The sequence below is a fragment of the Chrysemys picta genome, chromosome 15 (assembly GCF_011386835.1).
Source record: "Chrysemys picta bellii isolate R12L10 chromosome 15, ASM1138683v2, whole genome shotgun sequence".
Lineage (NCBI taxonomy): Eukaryota > Metazoa > Chordata > Testudines > Emydidae > Chrysemys > Chrysemys picta.
Genome location: NC_088805.1, coordinates 17,888,156 through 17,904,978, shown reverse-complemented (window position 1 = coordinate 17,904,978; position 16,823 = coordinate 17,888,156). Strand labels below are relative to the sequence as shown.

The 16,823-nt window shown below is 42.6% G+C and overlaps 1 protein-coding gene across 23 annotated transcripts in view; it reads left to right on the top strand.

Moving 5' to 3' along the window:
* The window catches only part of ARVCF (ARVCF delta catenin family member), a 437,864-nt gene that overhangs the window by 313,351 nt on the left and 107,690 nt on the right, over positions 1 to 16,823 (top strand). For 22 of the 23 annotated variants that reach the window (XM_065568005.1, XM_065568006.1, XM_065568000.1 and 19 more), the window contains one exon: positions 10,937 to 11,541. In XM_065568005.1, coding sequence (XP_065424077.1) covers positions 10,937 to 11,541 — 605 coding nt within the window. Of the gene's footprint in view, positions 1 to 8,187; positions 8,326 to 10,936; positions 11,542 to 16,823 lie in introns of those variants that run through there. The other variant, XM_065568019.1, reaches the window with a different exon arrangement.

The window sequence follows — 16,823 nt, the reverse complement described above, 5'->3', positions numbered from 1 at the left end:
GACTGTGAAGGGCTTAGATACTATAGCAATGGGCACTATGGTAGTACCACCCGCCAGCTCATCTTTGAGATGCCTTTTATGGTCATTTGTGACAGTGGAATCTGTTTGGCGCAACAAGTGGTCAGCGATGACCGTTAATCGCTCTCTTGTCACTGGCCCAACCATCTGTCCACTTGGGGTTTGATCTGCCCAGGCACCTGTGGTCATCTCTGAACTGGTTTCGAACAGGACAGGGCAACTGTGTGGTCAGTGTCTTTAAATGGGGGTTTTCTAATGACCCACGGTGCAGCTGCAGTCAATTCTGACTATGTCACATATCCTTGATGAGTGCCAACTTGTTTTGACGGCAGGCTGCCGGTTCTCCACCTGGCTGATGATGACCCCCTCAAATGGCTGGGCACATTGCGCGTACGCTGAGTACTACAGTAATAAAATAATAATGAAAAGCTGACATAGATTCACCCAGAGCTGGCTTTTACACATCTTGGCCTAGGACTCCTAGCAGCAGAAAAGGGAGGGAATGATTACAGCAGTGCAAGGAATCGTTACCGTTCCCCTGTGTTTGGGAGCTCCCAGATGGCCAATGCAACTCCCCAAGTGAGGGTGGTGTTGGATGGGGAGAGGATATGACAGCGTATGGATATGCTAATTTAGTACATCCCCCTAGAAAACTACCACTAGCAAGATTCCTAAGGAGTTGCTGTCACCCCAGTGGCTTAAAATAGTGACTCTAGCCCTGCTTCAAGTGTGCACTCACTTTTTTGCACCCCTTTTAAAAGAACAGTATTTCATACACTAGAATTAGGACTGTCTTCAGACACATAAATGTTAAATCTATTTTATGTAATGTTTAATGCATTACTTTAATAAAAGTGGTATTAAAAATTGACATGGTTCCTGTTTTATGTCTATATATACACGCTGTACATCACACTCCCTACACCTCTGTCTGTCAGCCAGCAGCTCATTATCTTTCCTTGCAACTCCCCCCAAATGCTATGCAAAATGGGCTCTAGCCCAATTTAACCCTTCCCTCATCTGAGACTTTACTCCTACCATGCACTGGTACAGATCGTGTTCCACTTACCACCTCATGCATTACATACCTACTTTCCTCCCACGTTCCAATCAATTTCCCTCCAGATTTCTAGCTCAGTTCTGGCCCATTTCCGCTCCCCCAGTGTAGGTCTCCAACTCGAGGCTCTGATGCCTTCCTCCATCAGACAGGAGCTTTGGAGTATGTCTACACTAGGCTTTTTACCTGGAGTTAATTGCTTGCCAGTGAGCTTGCAGTAGTTAACATGTTGTTGTTGTGTCTTTTCCAAACTACAACTCTTTGTTCTTTGCCTTAGGCTGAGCCCTCATACCTGGGGCAAGGCTTCCTTTCACCCTCACAGCAGGGAACATTCTTCTGGGAAGTGCCAGGCCAGCCACTTCCCCCAACTGGACTTTCCTTCAAGGGAGCAGCAGTGCTAGGTTGACTATTATGCTGAATGCAGTGTCTTAAAGACCAGAGAACCCAATGATCTGCTCCTCCACCAGCCAAATGCATTCGAGGAGCTTTCCAGGGTCCCACTTCCTACCATGGGATACCTCTTCAAAGACTGCTTCGGCTGTGTTTCTGTGACTGGCATGACTAACTCACGCTGATATTATTTAATTTGATGCGCTATTTAGAACATGCTTTTGGGTTCCACAGATCGAGAGTGCATTTTAACTTTTAGATTTTGGATTCCTTTTCATAGACTCATAGAAGATTAGGGGTTGGACGAGACCTCAGGAGGTCATCTAGTCCAACCCCCTGCTCAAAGCAGGAACGACCCCAACTAAATCATCCCAGCCAGGGCTTTGTCAAGCCAGGCCTTAAAAACCTCTAAGGATGGAGATTCCACCACCTCCCTAGGTAACCTATTCCAGTGCTTCACCACCCTCCTAGTGAAATAGTGTTTCCTAATATCCAACCTAGACCTCCCCCACTGCAACTTGAGACCATTGTTCCTTGTTCTGTCATCTACCACCACTGAGAGCAACCTAGCTCCATCCTCTTTTTGGAATCTCCCTTCCGGTAGTTGAAGGCTTTATTCACTTTAATTTTGCATTTGAGACTTCGGAGCTAGAATTGAAATGTAGTGGCTGATGTAAATGTGAATGCTCCTGCACAATGCTGTTCCCTGGTGCTTTCTTTTATACCTGTTGTTTCAGAGACATAATATGCTACTGTCTTTTTCAAAGTATAATTAAAGTAAATAGCCTCAACTCAGAGGCACTGAAATTTGACACTGTGCTTTCCCTTTCTTCTTCTTCTTTTTCTCTTTAAAACTTCCTATTGCAGTGAGTTGTGTTAAGAAGGGTTAATAGAACTCAATAATTGCCATCTTTTAAATGGAGAAAACCTCCTTTCATTCCGCATTTTGAAATGTACTTTGTGATTGCTCTGCAAACTATTTCTCGTTGTTTAGTGTACGTACCTTTCTGGCTTGGTCTTTGCATATCATTCACGGCACAAAGGATGTATCTGATATACTCCATCTCAACTTTACAGTCTCTCCTGGAAGGCAAATATCTAGCATGTTAAAACAGTGAAGGTCACCTTGGGGAGGAAGCTACCACATTTAGTTTCTAGCATAGGAACACTGCGGCAGATTAAATGAAGCCTGTTCTTAAGTGGTTGAAGAGCACTTAATAAAGTAAGCCAAATTATTTCCGTGGGTTTATATATATAATATAAATGTTCTTTTCTCTATTTCTGGATATTTATTCTCATCTGCATTGGAATGCTAAATGCTTTCCAAGAGAGATTTTGATCCTCTTTTTGCATAAAACAATGTACCTACGTTTTTAGATAGGCTTTTTTGTTTGTTTTTTGTGTTTAAAAATAAAAGCTGTCCGTTGAGAACATGCACACTCTGCCTCATGCTTTTCAGTGCTCACCAGGGGCCTGATCTTGCAAAGTGCTGAATACCTGCTCCTCCCATTGTGGGGATTGAAAGTGCTTGTGATTTAAGCCCTAGATTCCTGAGGTGCCACTTAGCCCCATAGTGCAGCCTTACACTTAAGCAGAGTTTTTTGAAAGGGCTTTAAGGGGAGGAGGTAGCACTGCAGCTGGAATGAGTTTCAGTGGGAATTGAGTACTTCACTCGCTTAGGCCTCTTTGAAAATGTCATGTTTAAGTGGAAGAGGGGGAAAGTTTGAGCCTTCCTTTTGAAACTCTGCAGGGTCGGTTCTTACCCAGCATTTAACAAAAAGGTAAAGCCTTGAACCCATTTGGCCTGATAATTTTACAGTCTATAGTTCAAAAATAAGCACTCGGAAATGTCAAAGTGTTTTTATCCTTGAGTGCTTCCTTCTTTCCTGTTTCTATTTTATGACACAATTTCAGCAAAATCTCTCTTGTCCTGTCAGTTTCTATAAGATATTTAATTCATCTGAGCTGTGTTGTGTGTTGTGTGGGATTTTTTTTGTTTGTTTTTTTTAAACCCCACAACATGGAATGTAAGAATTCTAGGCCCTACTTAATTAAATGGGGTTCATTTGTACAAAGGCAAGCCGTTTAAACGAAATCCTGATAGGATCTTCTTCTGTATTAATGTTTGCACTTCACACACTTTGAGGAGCTAATATGCACTGTGAGCTTATCTATCCAAACACCTCTAATTTGGGGTCATTTACAATAATTGCGTAGGTTTTTTTTTTCTTTCCCAGTTTTTCTCATTTGCTGTTCCTGTGACTTCAAGGCAGGAAAGAAAAGCGAGAAGGAAAGGAAAACATGCAGGTTTTTGAAGTGTAAATGGTTCTATTGGGTTCTGTTGGCAAATGCATTTCCAGAAAGAGAACTGGAGGAAATATTGCTACACTACATCGGCCTCAAATTAAATATCAAAAATTGTCACCTTGTAAATAGTGTCCAGGCTGACACATACACAATTTAATTGATGTTTTCATTTTTTTAAAAATATTATCTAGCTGGATTTGAAATACAATTTTCAGAAATGTCCACAGGGATGTTTGCATGAATGCTTATTGTATGGCAAGCTCGGATGTAAATCTACAGCACTCCAACATGCTGTGCACTAGCTGTCCATGTGGACAGCACACTAGGGAACTTTAAGTGCACAACAGCAGGGTTCACATGGACAGTTGAGTATGTGGCACACCGGAGTGTTGTAGATTTCCATCACAGTTTGCTTCTCACTAACTCATAATTTAGACATGCCCTAATTTAGGAAACCTAAAGCTCATATTTGAAAGTGATTCAGGAACTCCTTTTTGGCAATGATCGTTAGACTTCCTAAGTCAATGCTGAGCAGAGCAGTACCCAAATACCTTTTGAAAATGGGGTTTAGGCATTTTTGAAAATTCTACCCTTGCTTTAATTTAAATCAAACCTAGATTAGATCAGGGATTCTCAGCCTGGAGGTTGCGAACAAGCTCTAGGGAGCTGAAACCACCCTCTCTTTATGGAGAATTGTCCCAAAGTCTTTTTCTGATGTACCATGGATTCACAGTATGGAAAAGGCTAAAAACTTCTAGACTAGGTAATCTATCCAAAAACTACATTTGAGTGTATCAGAGAGTGTCTTCCTGGGTGGAGCCTTTAGGCATTCCCATAATAAGAATTGTAGACCTTCCAGGATAAGAGCTGAACAGTTGGCTGACCAGTAACAAGCCCAGTGCTGTGGCAGTTGTGCTCGTCATGAACAATGCGCTCACCTGTTTTCTCCATTCTTTCGCTACTCGCAAATGTGTGGAATATCTATTTTTCTTTTCAGAGGACCGAGGATATACATTTAGTTGATTAAGGGAACTGATCCTTCACTTCCTTCTCTGAAGTGTTACATAATGCTGCTATGCCTTCTTAAACAATCTCTACCACAGAGGGAACTGTGTTGCAGTGGTTGGTAATGTGTATATGTATGTATATAGGGCCTGATCTTGCAGAAACTTAGAAATAGAGTTGGGCGAAGTTCTTCAGTTTATTAGTAAATTTGCTGAAAAATGCAGTTTTGGGTCGAATTCAGCAAATAGTTTCAGCCAAAAAAAAACCCCCAAAATTGAAATTGTTCATTTTAACATTTTAGAAATGTCATTTTGAAATGAATCTTGAAATGTTTCATGTGACCCAAACAAAACTACCTCAGTATCAAGAAAAATAAAACAAAATTCAGTTTGTTTGAAACAAACCAAATCTATTTTGTTCACCCATCGAACTGAAAAGTCAATGGTTCAGATGAGGAGTCCCATTGAATTTAATGGGACTGTTTGGGCCAGTAAGTATTGCTCTAGATTGGGCCTGTGGTCTGTGAGGAGCTTTGGCATCCTTTAGAATAAAAGGTGCGGAATGTGGTAGTTCTCAGTTGGGATGGCTGTAGTCTTTATTATTAGTGTATTGGTATCAGGGGAACAAAAATATATAAGAAGAGGATCTTGCTACATTATCAGCCTGTCAAATCTGGCTGTGTCCCTGAAGGGAATATGGATGAAACATTCAATTGAGTTAAATTTCTTTCAGTGAGGGGTTTTTGTTCTTGGGGTTTTTGCTTGATTAGCAGCCTAATAAATGGAACTTGCTTTGTGTGCTGACTAGTTGTTTCTAAAAGCTTCCTTTCATTGTGCTGTGGGTGAGAACGTGTGTTAAAACCATCACTAGATGCACTTCCTCCCTGTGACAGAGATACTAGTAGAAACTCCTGTTATCTCTTCTCTGGAAATGGATCCTGTACAGGGAGAACCACCTTGATTTTTTTTCATTATTTTACCACTGGTTATCCTAAGATAAAGATTTACCGTAATGCACAAATGGAATGTTCCTTTTGGTTGATCATTACAGAGTCTTTCTGGCTGTCCCAATTCTTTCAGATGTTGGTAGGGAATCATGTGTCTTTTGGCAAACATTATGGTTGAAATTGTGCTAGCACCATTATGTTTAATCTGCTTCCATGTGGCTGTTTCCTTCCGGGTTTTAGGATGGTTTGCATGACTAGCAGATACATTATAATTATTTCATATAGCTATTCTAAATGGTGCTATGGGCATATAACAGATGAAAGACATAGAGTATGTAACATTGTACATGTGCTTATTTCAAAGATCAAAATACCCCTGTGGACACCAGTGTCGGGTACCAGCAGAATACCTACCAATCTTGGCTGGGACCTCTAAATGCTACCTTAACACACATACTAAATAATGTATAACAAGTTGCCGAAGAACTGATTTTAAAACATTTTGGTTGTAACCTTAAATATATAAAATAATTTTGGATCCTGATTTTTTTTTTTACAAAAGCTTTGCAAGCAGCTTTGTGAGTGAAACACAAATGCCATTTTCTTTTATCTTCCAAATAAGAATTATTTTATTCTGCAGCAAAAAAATGAATGTGAAAGGGGGAAATTAGACAAGCTCCAAGAGAATTGACAATGGAATTTTTTGGCAGATGTGGATGTTCGTTGTGTCCTCTTTTCTCTGCATAATCTCCCTACACACACTTTTTTTTTTTCCCTTTTGGTACCAAGGATCTTCTGTTCTGTGGATTAAAACCTGTTTCCCACTTTTTGTGCTGTAGTCATGGCCCACCCATGGGTGTATTGGCTGTCTCACATTGTGTCTGACGTTGCTAATTTTAGGAATGAATTAAACGTGACAAACAGAAATTGCACACGTGGCAACAGGATTCTTAAAAAAAGAAATCAGCTTTCTAGGGTGTTACCTGACTTTGTGTTTAATAGTGCAGAGAGTAAAAGTTTCATGAGCATATAGTTGCTATTTATGTTCTTATGAGAGCTAAAAAGAGGGAACCCCACTTTTTGCACCCAGTAGGATTGCCCTTGCTGTCTTTCAGTATGCAGAAATCTTTTTAAAACCACTTTAACCCTCTCTCTCACTGTATCTTGTTCCTGGATTCTGCTCTGAAAGTTCAAGACTACCAAAAACTGTAACCTTGTGTGTTGTGTGTTGCTGCTGTAGAAAAGTCCCTGCATGCACCAACCCTGAGAGATTGTTTTCTAGCACTTTAATGTAGTTTTGTGTTTTGGAGTTGGAGAGGATGGTACTGAAATGTAGTGCCTACTTTCATGTCCAGATACTAGCAGCCACCTAAGTTATTTGTGGTACTTATTTTAACCCATACTCTTTTTCTGTAGAAGTTCCTTTAATTGGATGACACTGATGTTAATACATAAGACTTCTGATTGTGTTGTGCAAATACTGTGAAACAAAAAATGAACTGCCAGATCCTATTAATTCAGTGAAGCTATTATTTCTCTTTTAGGTGAGGTTCTCTTTCTTTTAGCTTACCAGAACACAAAAATAGACTAAGCTGCAGGGAGGATACTAATTACTAAGGCAAACCCTCAGGACGCTGAGGAAATCTCCTTCAGCTCTTGTCCTAATGACAGAAAAGATCATGTTGATATCTGACTATGCATCATTCGGCTCGTGATGCTGTTTAATTATGCTGTTGGTGGGGAGCCATTCTTGCCGTTTTACAGACTTACAGGACTTCATTATTTCATTAGGCTGAAGTATCATTTGATTGCAGATGTCTCTGGGAAAAACGCTGTTTGGGTGAAATTTTCCTGTTCACACTTTCCGTGTCAAAACATCTGGCTGGAGGATATGTCTGGAGCTGCGTCAAAAGATGTGCTCTAGTATTGTTTTAACAGTGGCTTGGCTAATCTGGTCAGTGATCGATATTTTTTAATCAAAGGCTGTAGATCAAAATCTCTCAATTTGGGCTTCTGAGCCACTGAACATACCAGAAACCGATTTAATATCTGCCATTTTACTCCATGTACACACAGCACTGTGCAGTTTAGAGTAAGAAAAGTGCAACATACTTACACTTACCCTTTTAACTTTCTCCATAGTTTCTAATACTTGGTTTAAAAACTCTCTCTCATTTATTTTTGTTCTTTTCCAATGGGTGATACAAGGTAGTGTATTAATTCTTCCTCTCACCCCAGTGTTTCTGATGACAGAAATTAACATGACTCTCTAACCTCCTTATATGAGCAACAATACCTTCCTTGATGCTAGCATAGCTTTCAGAATAGTGTATATTAGCCAGTTGCTACTGCAGGTCTAACAGGAATCTTTCACTTTCTCCTTTTCTTATTGTGGGTTACCCGTGTTCTGGAAGAGAGAAATCTTCATGCTTCAGAGCTTAAGCCAACGTTTGTTGGGGGTTAGGAGGAAACTTTCCATAGGGACAGATTATGCCCGCACTTCTATGGCAGGGTTTCTTGCATCTCCTCTGAAGCAGCTTTTACTGGTCCATTGTGATAATTGGACCACAGTTCATCTTCGTGGTAAGCTCCGCTGTAAAAAGTGAGTAAAAGTTCGTAAGATGTCACAATAACCTATAAGAAATGTTTGATGAGAAAAGGTGCGAAAGTGAGACAGACTGAATTAGTCCAAATGGAAAGACCAACTGATATAATTCAGGGTTTATGATAAGACCATGAGCAAGGGAAGTATGGGCCTGGAATCAATGAACCAAAACTAGCGTGTCAGAAATTAGGCCTATTGGGGAACAAAATAAGGGAAGATGGACTACTCTGCCCAAAGCTCACTTTTGGGGTTCTTAGAAAGAAAGACCTTGGGAGACAAATTGGCTATTGGAACAAGCTTCACCATCATAGCTGCCATGCTCACTGACTCCTGGGAATCGGGCCCTTCTTCGTTCTGATGCTGAAAAATGTCCTGAGCAGACTGGGCCAGAGAGAGAGTCCCAGGTAACACTGCCACGTCCATGGGCTCCCGCTGAAACCCAAACACCATTTGGAATGTGAGATTTTATTTTGACCCCCACCCTCCTATCCCCACTATATTTCTTCTCTTTCCTATCCCTCTCTTTTTTCCATCTAATGAAAGTCTGGTTTAGCCGACAAGACTATATTTTGCAATGCAGCTGTAAGCCTGTGACCAGAAAGAGGCAGCTGATGCAATGCCCTAAACAGCTGGAAAGCTGGTATAAGTTTGTCAGGTCTCGGGGTAGCTAAGACAAGACCATATGACGTGCCTGCTGTTTTCAGCAATGAGGTTGTAAATTAGTCAACACCAGACACAGAAACTGTGTTTTCTATCTTTGCTGTTCTATTCCTGACCCCTTTATGTGTGTTGGTCTTGTTTTGTCTTCTAGGAAATAAGATTGGACTTCAACAAAAGCAGCAATGACAGCTTTAGACTATCTCAATTAACTTTTTCTCTTTTTCCCCAAAAGGACAGTTATTATCATCTTTGATACCATCGAAGAGACTGTCTGACAAACTGTATTTTCCTTCTAAATCGGGGGGGGGGGCAAACTATGGCCTGCGGGCCGGATCTGGCCCGCGAACTATTTTAAGCCAGCCCGCGAACTCCCGCTGGGGACCGGGGTCTGGGACTTGCCCCGCTCTGGCGCTCCATCTGGGGCGCTGGGTCGGGGGCCTACCATGCAGCTCGGCCCCACTCTGGCGCTCGCGCTGGGTCGGGGGCCCCGCCATGCAACTCGGCCCTACTCTGGCGCTGCAGCTGGGGCGCTGAGTTAGGGGGCCGCACCATGCGGCTCCCAGAAGCTACGGCATGGCCCCACTCCGGCTCCTACACGCTCCAATGGCCCCTCCCACGCTCCAAGGGCTGTGCCTGCAGATGGGGAAGCATGCAGAGCCACCTGGCCGCGCCTCTGCGTAGGAGCTGGAGAAAGGGACATGCCACTGCTTCTGGGAGCCGCTTGAAGTAAGCGCCTCTCAGAGCCTGCACCCCTGAGCCTCTCCCCACGCCCCGATCCCCTCTCTCTCTCTCTCCATACCCCTCGATTCCAGCCCAGTATCCTCTCCCGCATCCCACACCTCTCATCCCCAGCCCCACCTCAGAACCCGCACCCCCATCCGGAACCTGCACCCCTCCCCACGCGCCTGCCCCTCCTGCCTTCCTAATCCCTCGGTCCCATCCCAGAGCACCTTCCTACACCCCAAACTCCTCATCCCCCGCCCCACCCCAGAGCCCGCACCGCCAGCCAGAGCCCTCACCCCCTCCCGCACTCCAACCCCAATTTTGTGAGCATTCATGGCCTGCCATACAGTTTGTATTCCCAGATGTGGCCCTCAGGCCAAAAGGTTTGCCCACCCCTGTTCTAAATACTCTCTCCAGCTAAACAGAAGAAGGGATGTTGTTAAAATGAAAGCTTTATTTAATATTTAAGGCATTTGAAATGTAAAGTGTTTTCTGTACCTTTAATGAAGGTTCCTAGTGTATGCCAAACCCTGAACCTTGTTTAACACTGTTTAATGTTGGACTGTGACTGGGTCATGTTTACACCTTTGACTCTTTTGGTCTCCTTTTATTTAGTTTTTCATGTCTTTGGATGATCAGTGTGAAATACCCAAACAGTTTAAACCCACTTGGGGTTGTAATAAACAGGATTTATAAGGAGAAAAATCATACGAAAACCAAAGTAGTATTGTGCATAAACATAACTTCAATAGACATGTCTGAAACTCGGCAAAAGGTCATCTAGATAGGTACGGTTTGGGATGGCTGCAATAATGAAAGTCCTACATGGAGTTAGTTTAGATTGCCCTCAGTGTAACTGAGAGCAGTCAATGGTTTTTTGTAGGGGTTTGGTATGAGAGGTAGAGGAGTGGAGCTTAAGGGAGAAAAAGTTGTATTACTTATAACTAGAATATTAACAACCTTAACTTCTGTCCCCTTCGACTCTCTACCTTCATATAAGATCAATTTTCTAATTGCTAAAACAGCATCCTAAGGCTGGTATGGAATCTTATTAGTCAGTTAGATAACCTAGTGCCTGCCAGGATTTCACTTGCAGTAAGTTTTCCAGTGTCTTTTCTAGTCTAGTTTTAGATCTCCTCACTAGAAATTTCCCTTGAACTCATCCTAAAACTTAAAGCCAGACAGAAGGAAAACATTAACATCTGTATTGGTTTCTGCTTCACAGGTCACAAAAATGGTCAAAACAGTCACCACTAGAACAGTTCGCCAGGTCCCCCTGGGGCCCGATGGTCTGCCGGTAATGGATAGCTCCTCTCCCATGGGCAGCTACACAGATTCAATAGACAGAAGATACATGAAGAATGGTGAGCGTTACATCACACCACAAGCTTCGTCCACGTTGACCAGATCTTACAATAGCTACGATTCTTATCCCGACGCCCACGACAGCCAGTATCGCCCTTTTATCAGCCACGATGGCTATGGAGACCTAGCTGACAATTATGGCAGCTTGTCCCGTGGCATCAACTACCGTCCTCGCTATGCCTACATGCCAGGAAACAGTTACCGGCCAGAGGATGGTAGTTTCACCTTGCCAAGCAGGAGGGATAACTATGGTCCCATGGCCCAGCCCCAAGTGCCAACAGGCAGCAACGTTGACTTGAATCGCTCCCAGCCAGAACGTTTCCAGCCAGAGCCTTATGGGTTGGAGGACGATAACCGGAGCCTCGGGGTAGATGATGAAGGGTATGAACTGGACCCAGATTACTCCACAGTGAACCGAAGGACATCTGCAGGGGTGCCTGAGAGGGGGAGACCTCACAAAGGAAGGTAAAATCCTGCGGCCGAATATTTGCGATCCTCTCTGCAGCTATTTTAGTGATTTATTTTAAGCTTAAAATGTTAACCTCAAATAGTCTGCATAAGCTTCTGGAGTGACGAGCAGCAAAAACAGCCACAGTTGCTGTCAGTGTGGCCTTTCCATGAACAGCTAACCTTTTATAATCACAAGAAATCAAAATGACCTAACATAAGCGCCAAAAAAAAAAAAAAGGAATGAGTGTAAAACTCTAGCTTGGGTTTCCAACTCAGTTCTGATTCTGGGTGTGGAGATGGACTTTCCCAAAGGAATTCTGTCTCCCCCCAGTCAACGTTCTTACAGTCCTTCCCTGGAATCCCGAGGGACAGGGAGATTGAGTGGGCTCCTTTGGAGAAAAGTTGACTCCCATGAGGCAGTGGGCTTTCCTAGGGAAGACCAGCTTGCTTACCACAAACCAGATAGAGACCCTGCAATACATAAGTCACCAAACACTATGTGAAAAATGATATATGCTCTGTGTGCAAGGATCCTTTCCCCAAATTGCAGGGCAGCTTAGTTTTAGATTATATTTAGAAAGAAAAAGTGCTGGCTCTTATAAAATGGCTATGTTGCATTTTTATTTGTAAAGAGACAGTTTGTGACTATATTGTGTTGTCTCCCCCATCCAGTGCCAGGGGGGAAATGGACTGGTACATTTTGTGAGAATTTTGACAGGGCCCGAATGTATCTGTCTCCCAAATAGGAATGTTAAAATTAACAACTGTCTGGTTACAGTTCTAAGAGACTTAGGGCCTGTCATTCCCTGTTGCTGAAGGAATACCTCTTTAAATAAGTACACTCCGGTGAGATATGCAGCATGTTCTGCTCCCAGTTGAACCCAGCTGGGAGATAAGGGTGCTCAGCACTTCATGGGAAGTGCATGTAAATTGGACCATTATTTAGTACTGTCAAACTACATGAAGGGAAGAAGACAACATATGTATTACCCTTTACACGACTAGAGAGGCTAGTCACAAATTGCTTCTGCTCTAACCACTTTCCTGGGAGATGTTCTGCTTTCTCTCACAGCCCACGTTTTGCTAAGCATTCTGGAACTCCTGTCATCCACATCGGGCTTGCAGAAACTGGTTCTTGTGAGAAGAATCATGCTTGGGAGCAAGGGATTTCTTTTCAGTTGAAATCACACATTGGCTTTCTAAACCTTGAAAGTGTGTGTCATTTCTAGCGATGACATATACGGACTTCTCATTTGTTGTGTCCCTCTCCCTCCCCCCCGGGTTGATTTAGTTAGAATACAAGCCTGGTCCGTCTCTGAAGGATGTGTGCTTAATTTCCATTATTTCTCATTTAAAATAAGTTAAAATCTTGAGTACAGTAACCTGGGTCTAATTCCATCAGCCCCTCCATTGGAGATTCCTTCTGAAGACGCATAAAAGCAAATGCCACCAAACTGGCACCAACAAACAAACAAAAAAGAAAAGAAGCCAGAGCTGTACAGTAGCCTCTGGAAATTCTACATGATGCAAGCCTACCTCTTTCTCTCACACTTAAATACATTGGGAGTTGAAATGAACACTAATCTGGCAGCTGGTGGGTACTGAAATATTGATTGATTTACCAAACTTGAATAACCTTGCTGTTATCTAGAGGCAAAAAACTTTTTACAGCCCTTGTTAAAAGCAGTCAGGCAACAGGGGACTTTAATTTTTGTTACCATTTTGCAAACTGCATGCAGGATGAATATCTAAATACTCTCTTAGAACCTATCAATTCTGCAGTTTCAAAAGTTTGAAACATCCCCTTTGATTTATTGTTCCACAACAGTCTTGTTAGAACCAATTTACAGTTTTTGTTTTGCATTTCTTTTGTTGTTTTTCCATATTTAATATGATCAAGGGGCTTTGACAAGCAATTAATCTGAATGTGGCAGTAAAGTTTAGCTCGTGAAAACATAAGAGGAGTGAATGAGGTCTACTTCATAAAATGGTTGCTCTTAAACATTTACAACTACTCAAAGAAATATTTAAACAATTAAACCTATGTCTCAGGTATGCCCTTGATCTATAAGAAGCTAACGACAACAAATAGTGCTTCATGTTTAATGATGAAGCCCCAATGTAATTAGTGCGTGATTACAGCTTTTTAATTCTCTTTAGTCTATTCATCTTAAAAGTAAAGTTACTGCCTGTCAGGCTGTCTGGAGTAGCTCACAGCCAAGAGTGCCAACTTCAGGGAAGATACCCCAAACTAGTGGTATGTTCTATTAGATTTCACCAACCCAGTAACAAATGTGAACTCCTAGATCACTGAAACAGTCAGACTGTCTGGACTCCATGGTAAATCTTGACATCCAGGCAAGCTGGACTTAGTGATAAATGGTCACTTACACCAAAAATTGCAAAATATTCAGGCTACTTCCAGACCCAAAAGACCAGTCACTTGCCCCAGATCAATTTGTACCTTAGATTTCACATCAAAGACAACACTGGTAGCCAGTCCTGTAATAAATTTAACTAAAGGTTTATTAAGTAGGAGAAAGAAATGAGAGGTATTTTACAGATTAAAGCAAGCAATCCTATATACATGAATGAGTTTGTCTGCGATTCAAAAAGTGTCAGAGATATAGTAATCTGTCAGCATTGAATGTCTTTTTAGGGCTTAACCCAGGTCAACAAACTTATATTTTATCTTGTAGCATAGAATACAGACATTACAAGTAAGATTAATGCATGCAGCGATTTACAAGCATTGTATAGAATCTAAATGCATTCTTACAAGTCTAACACCTATCTTGAACAATATTAACATATAGGTGAGCTGGTCTGGTTTCCAGCTATGAATTTGTCAGTGCTCCACTAGGTAAGAGCTGGCACCTGGTTTACCAGCATCACAGTGCCCATAAAAGGTAATAAATTGATGGCACTTGAAGCTGAAACCCTCTGTGCATAGAATAGGATGATGATAATAGACGCTTCCTCACATAGCTCAACAATTGTGCCTCAAAGAAGACTTGGAGGGATCCTTTTACATTTGAGACAAGATGTCCGGTTAGTTTTCATGTCCATTCGGTCTTAGACTGTCTGTTGAAACTACTACCCGAGGTTGCAGACCGTGGTGGCAATCTGTGTGTTGTGGATATTTATTCTCTACAAATAGGAGCAAGATCAAGCTTCTTTTTATACAGGCCACTGATTGGCCCTGAGATGTTCTAGTCCTTTTTCCATTTAGGCCTAAATAAGTAGTGATGGAAGTGTCTCATAACACTTTTAATATCTAGTTTTTGGCAATAACCCATACCTGGTTCTTCAGAGGAAGGCAAATCCCAAGGTAATGTATGTAGCTACTGGCGCGATGTTGCAAATAGTGGAAAAATTAAAGGATAAAAGCACATTGTGAGCAATTCGTCTTCACAGGCAGATAGAATAAAGAAGGTTGAGGTTGGTGGTGCCTATTCTTAACACACTCCCTACCAGATTTCTCTCAGCACAGTAATTGTATGAGCGCAAGACATACAATGATCCTCATCAATACCTTCAGGGAAGGTACTGCTCACAGAGGAATGCCAGAAGGGGTATTAAATAGGGGAATGGTTGATCCTAAACCAAAGTAGACCTGGAATTAATCACTTCCACAAAAGAAACTATAAAAACTTGTGTACAGAGGAGGAAATTGGAACAAATCTAACCCTTCTGAATTGGCTTCTTTAAGACTTCTTTAAGACCGGACCAGGCACAGGACTTTTTGCAGTTGACAGTGACCTTGGTATTCTCTGTGAGTTGAATTCAAACATGCCTGTGATAGATGCTGCAGAAATACCTCAGATCTGCCCTAGCTTTGCCAACCCTCTTGCTGCTCCAGTTCCAACATCCAATTTCCTAAGCAGGGATGAATTGTGCAAGGGATGAATTGCGTGTGGCGATTTTTTCAGGTGTCAACAAATATTCCCTGGAGTTTGGAAAAGACCAGCGGATTTATTTTGTCCCGTGTCATTTTCAGTAAAGGTAGACAATTCTAGGAATAAATTACACACAACAAACATAATGCCAGCATGTGGAAATAGAATGTTTGAGAACAGATCACTGTGTGCTACAGCATCTTCTGCTCCTTTGTTGTGTGGAGTTGGGAATAAGCTGGACTCTTGGATGCTTTGGATGCTTACCCAGATCATGGCAGAAATCCAAGTGTAAGACTTTTTTTAAATGCAGTTTCTTCTCGGCTATTGCTACATTAAGATGTTACTAGAGTTTAAAATAATAAACATTGTGATCTATCCCTGGTGCCAGAGTTACTCCCATTCCATCCCAGAAAGCTTGGATAAAAGCTAGTCATCTAGGTCTACTGCATTGTGTTGAAGTGATCTAACTCTATAAGTAGAGGATCCTAGTCAGGTGGGTTATATCTGCACGTTGCCTTTCCCAGTTGGTGGAAGTTTTTATCCACCCTCCGATAAGGCAGCTGCTGACAGTGTTCTCACTCTCCTCTCATCACTGGCCTAATTTAAACCAGTTGTATTTGAATATAAATTGGGGGGGAAAAAACATTCAGATCTTCTTCAAATACAGATGAGTGTACAAAGGCAATTTTTCCATCTGTTTGCACTCCTGTGCATGTGTCTGTGTTTGTTTTGTAAAGTCAGTCCGCCATTCTGGCTTTCTATATTGAGAGTGTTTGGATCATACGCATTTTTAGAATGGGCCCCTCAGTCCGTAAAATTCAGGGTTCAGGCAACTTTGTTGTTGATATTAACGCCATGTCCCCAACACTGGAGTGAAGATGTCAAAACAGTTTGTGTTCTCTTGCAGGAGGTAAAACACAAACATAAACAGCATCAGGTGCAAAATTTTCAAAACCTGGCCGTAGTAATGAGTGCAATTCTCCATGTACTTGGACTAGTGAACGACTAAGGATGCCAGGTGTCTGGTTTTCAACTGGAACGCCCGGTCGAAAAGCGACTCTGGCGGTTCCTGTCAGCACCGCTGGCCGGGCTGTTAAAAGTCCGGTTGTTGGTGCAGTGGGGCTAAGGCAGGCTCCCTGCCTGCATTGGCTCCACACGGCTCCCGGAAGCAGCAGCATGTCCCCCCTCTGGCTCCTGTGCATAGGGGCTGCCAGGGGGCTCCGCGCCGTACCCCTGCCCCAAGCGCCAGCTCTGCAGCTCCCATTGGCCGGGAATTGCAGCCAGTGGAGCTGCGGGGGTAGTGCCTGCGGTTGGTGCAGTGTGCAGAGCCGCCTGGTCGTGCCTCTGCTTAGAAGCCAGAGGGGGGCATGCCGCTGCTTCCGGGAGCTGCCTGAGGTA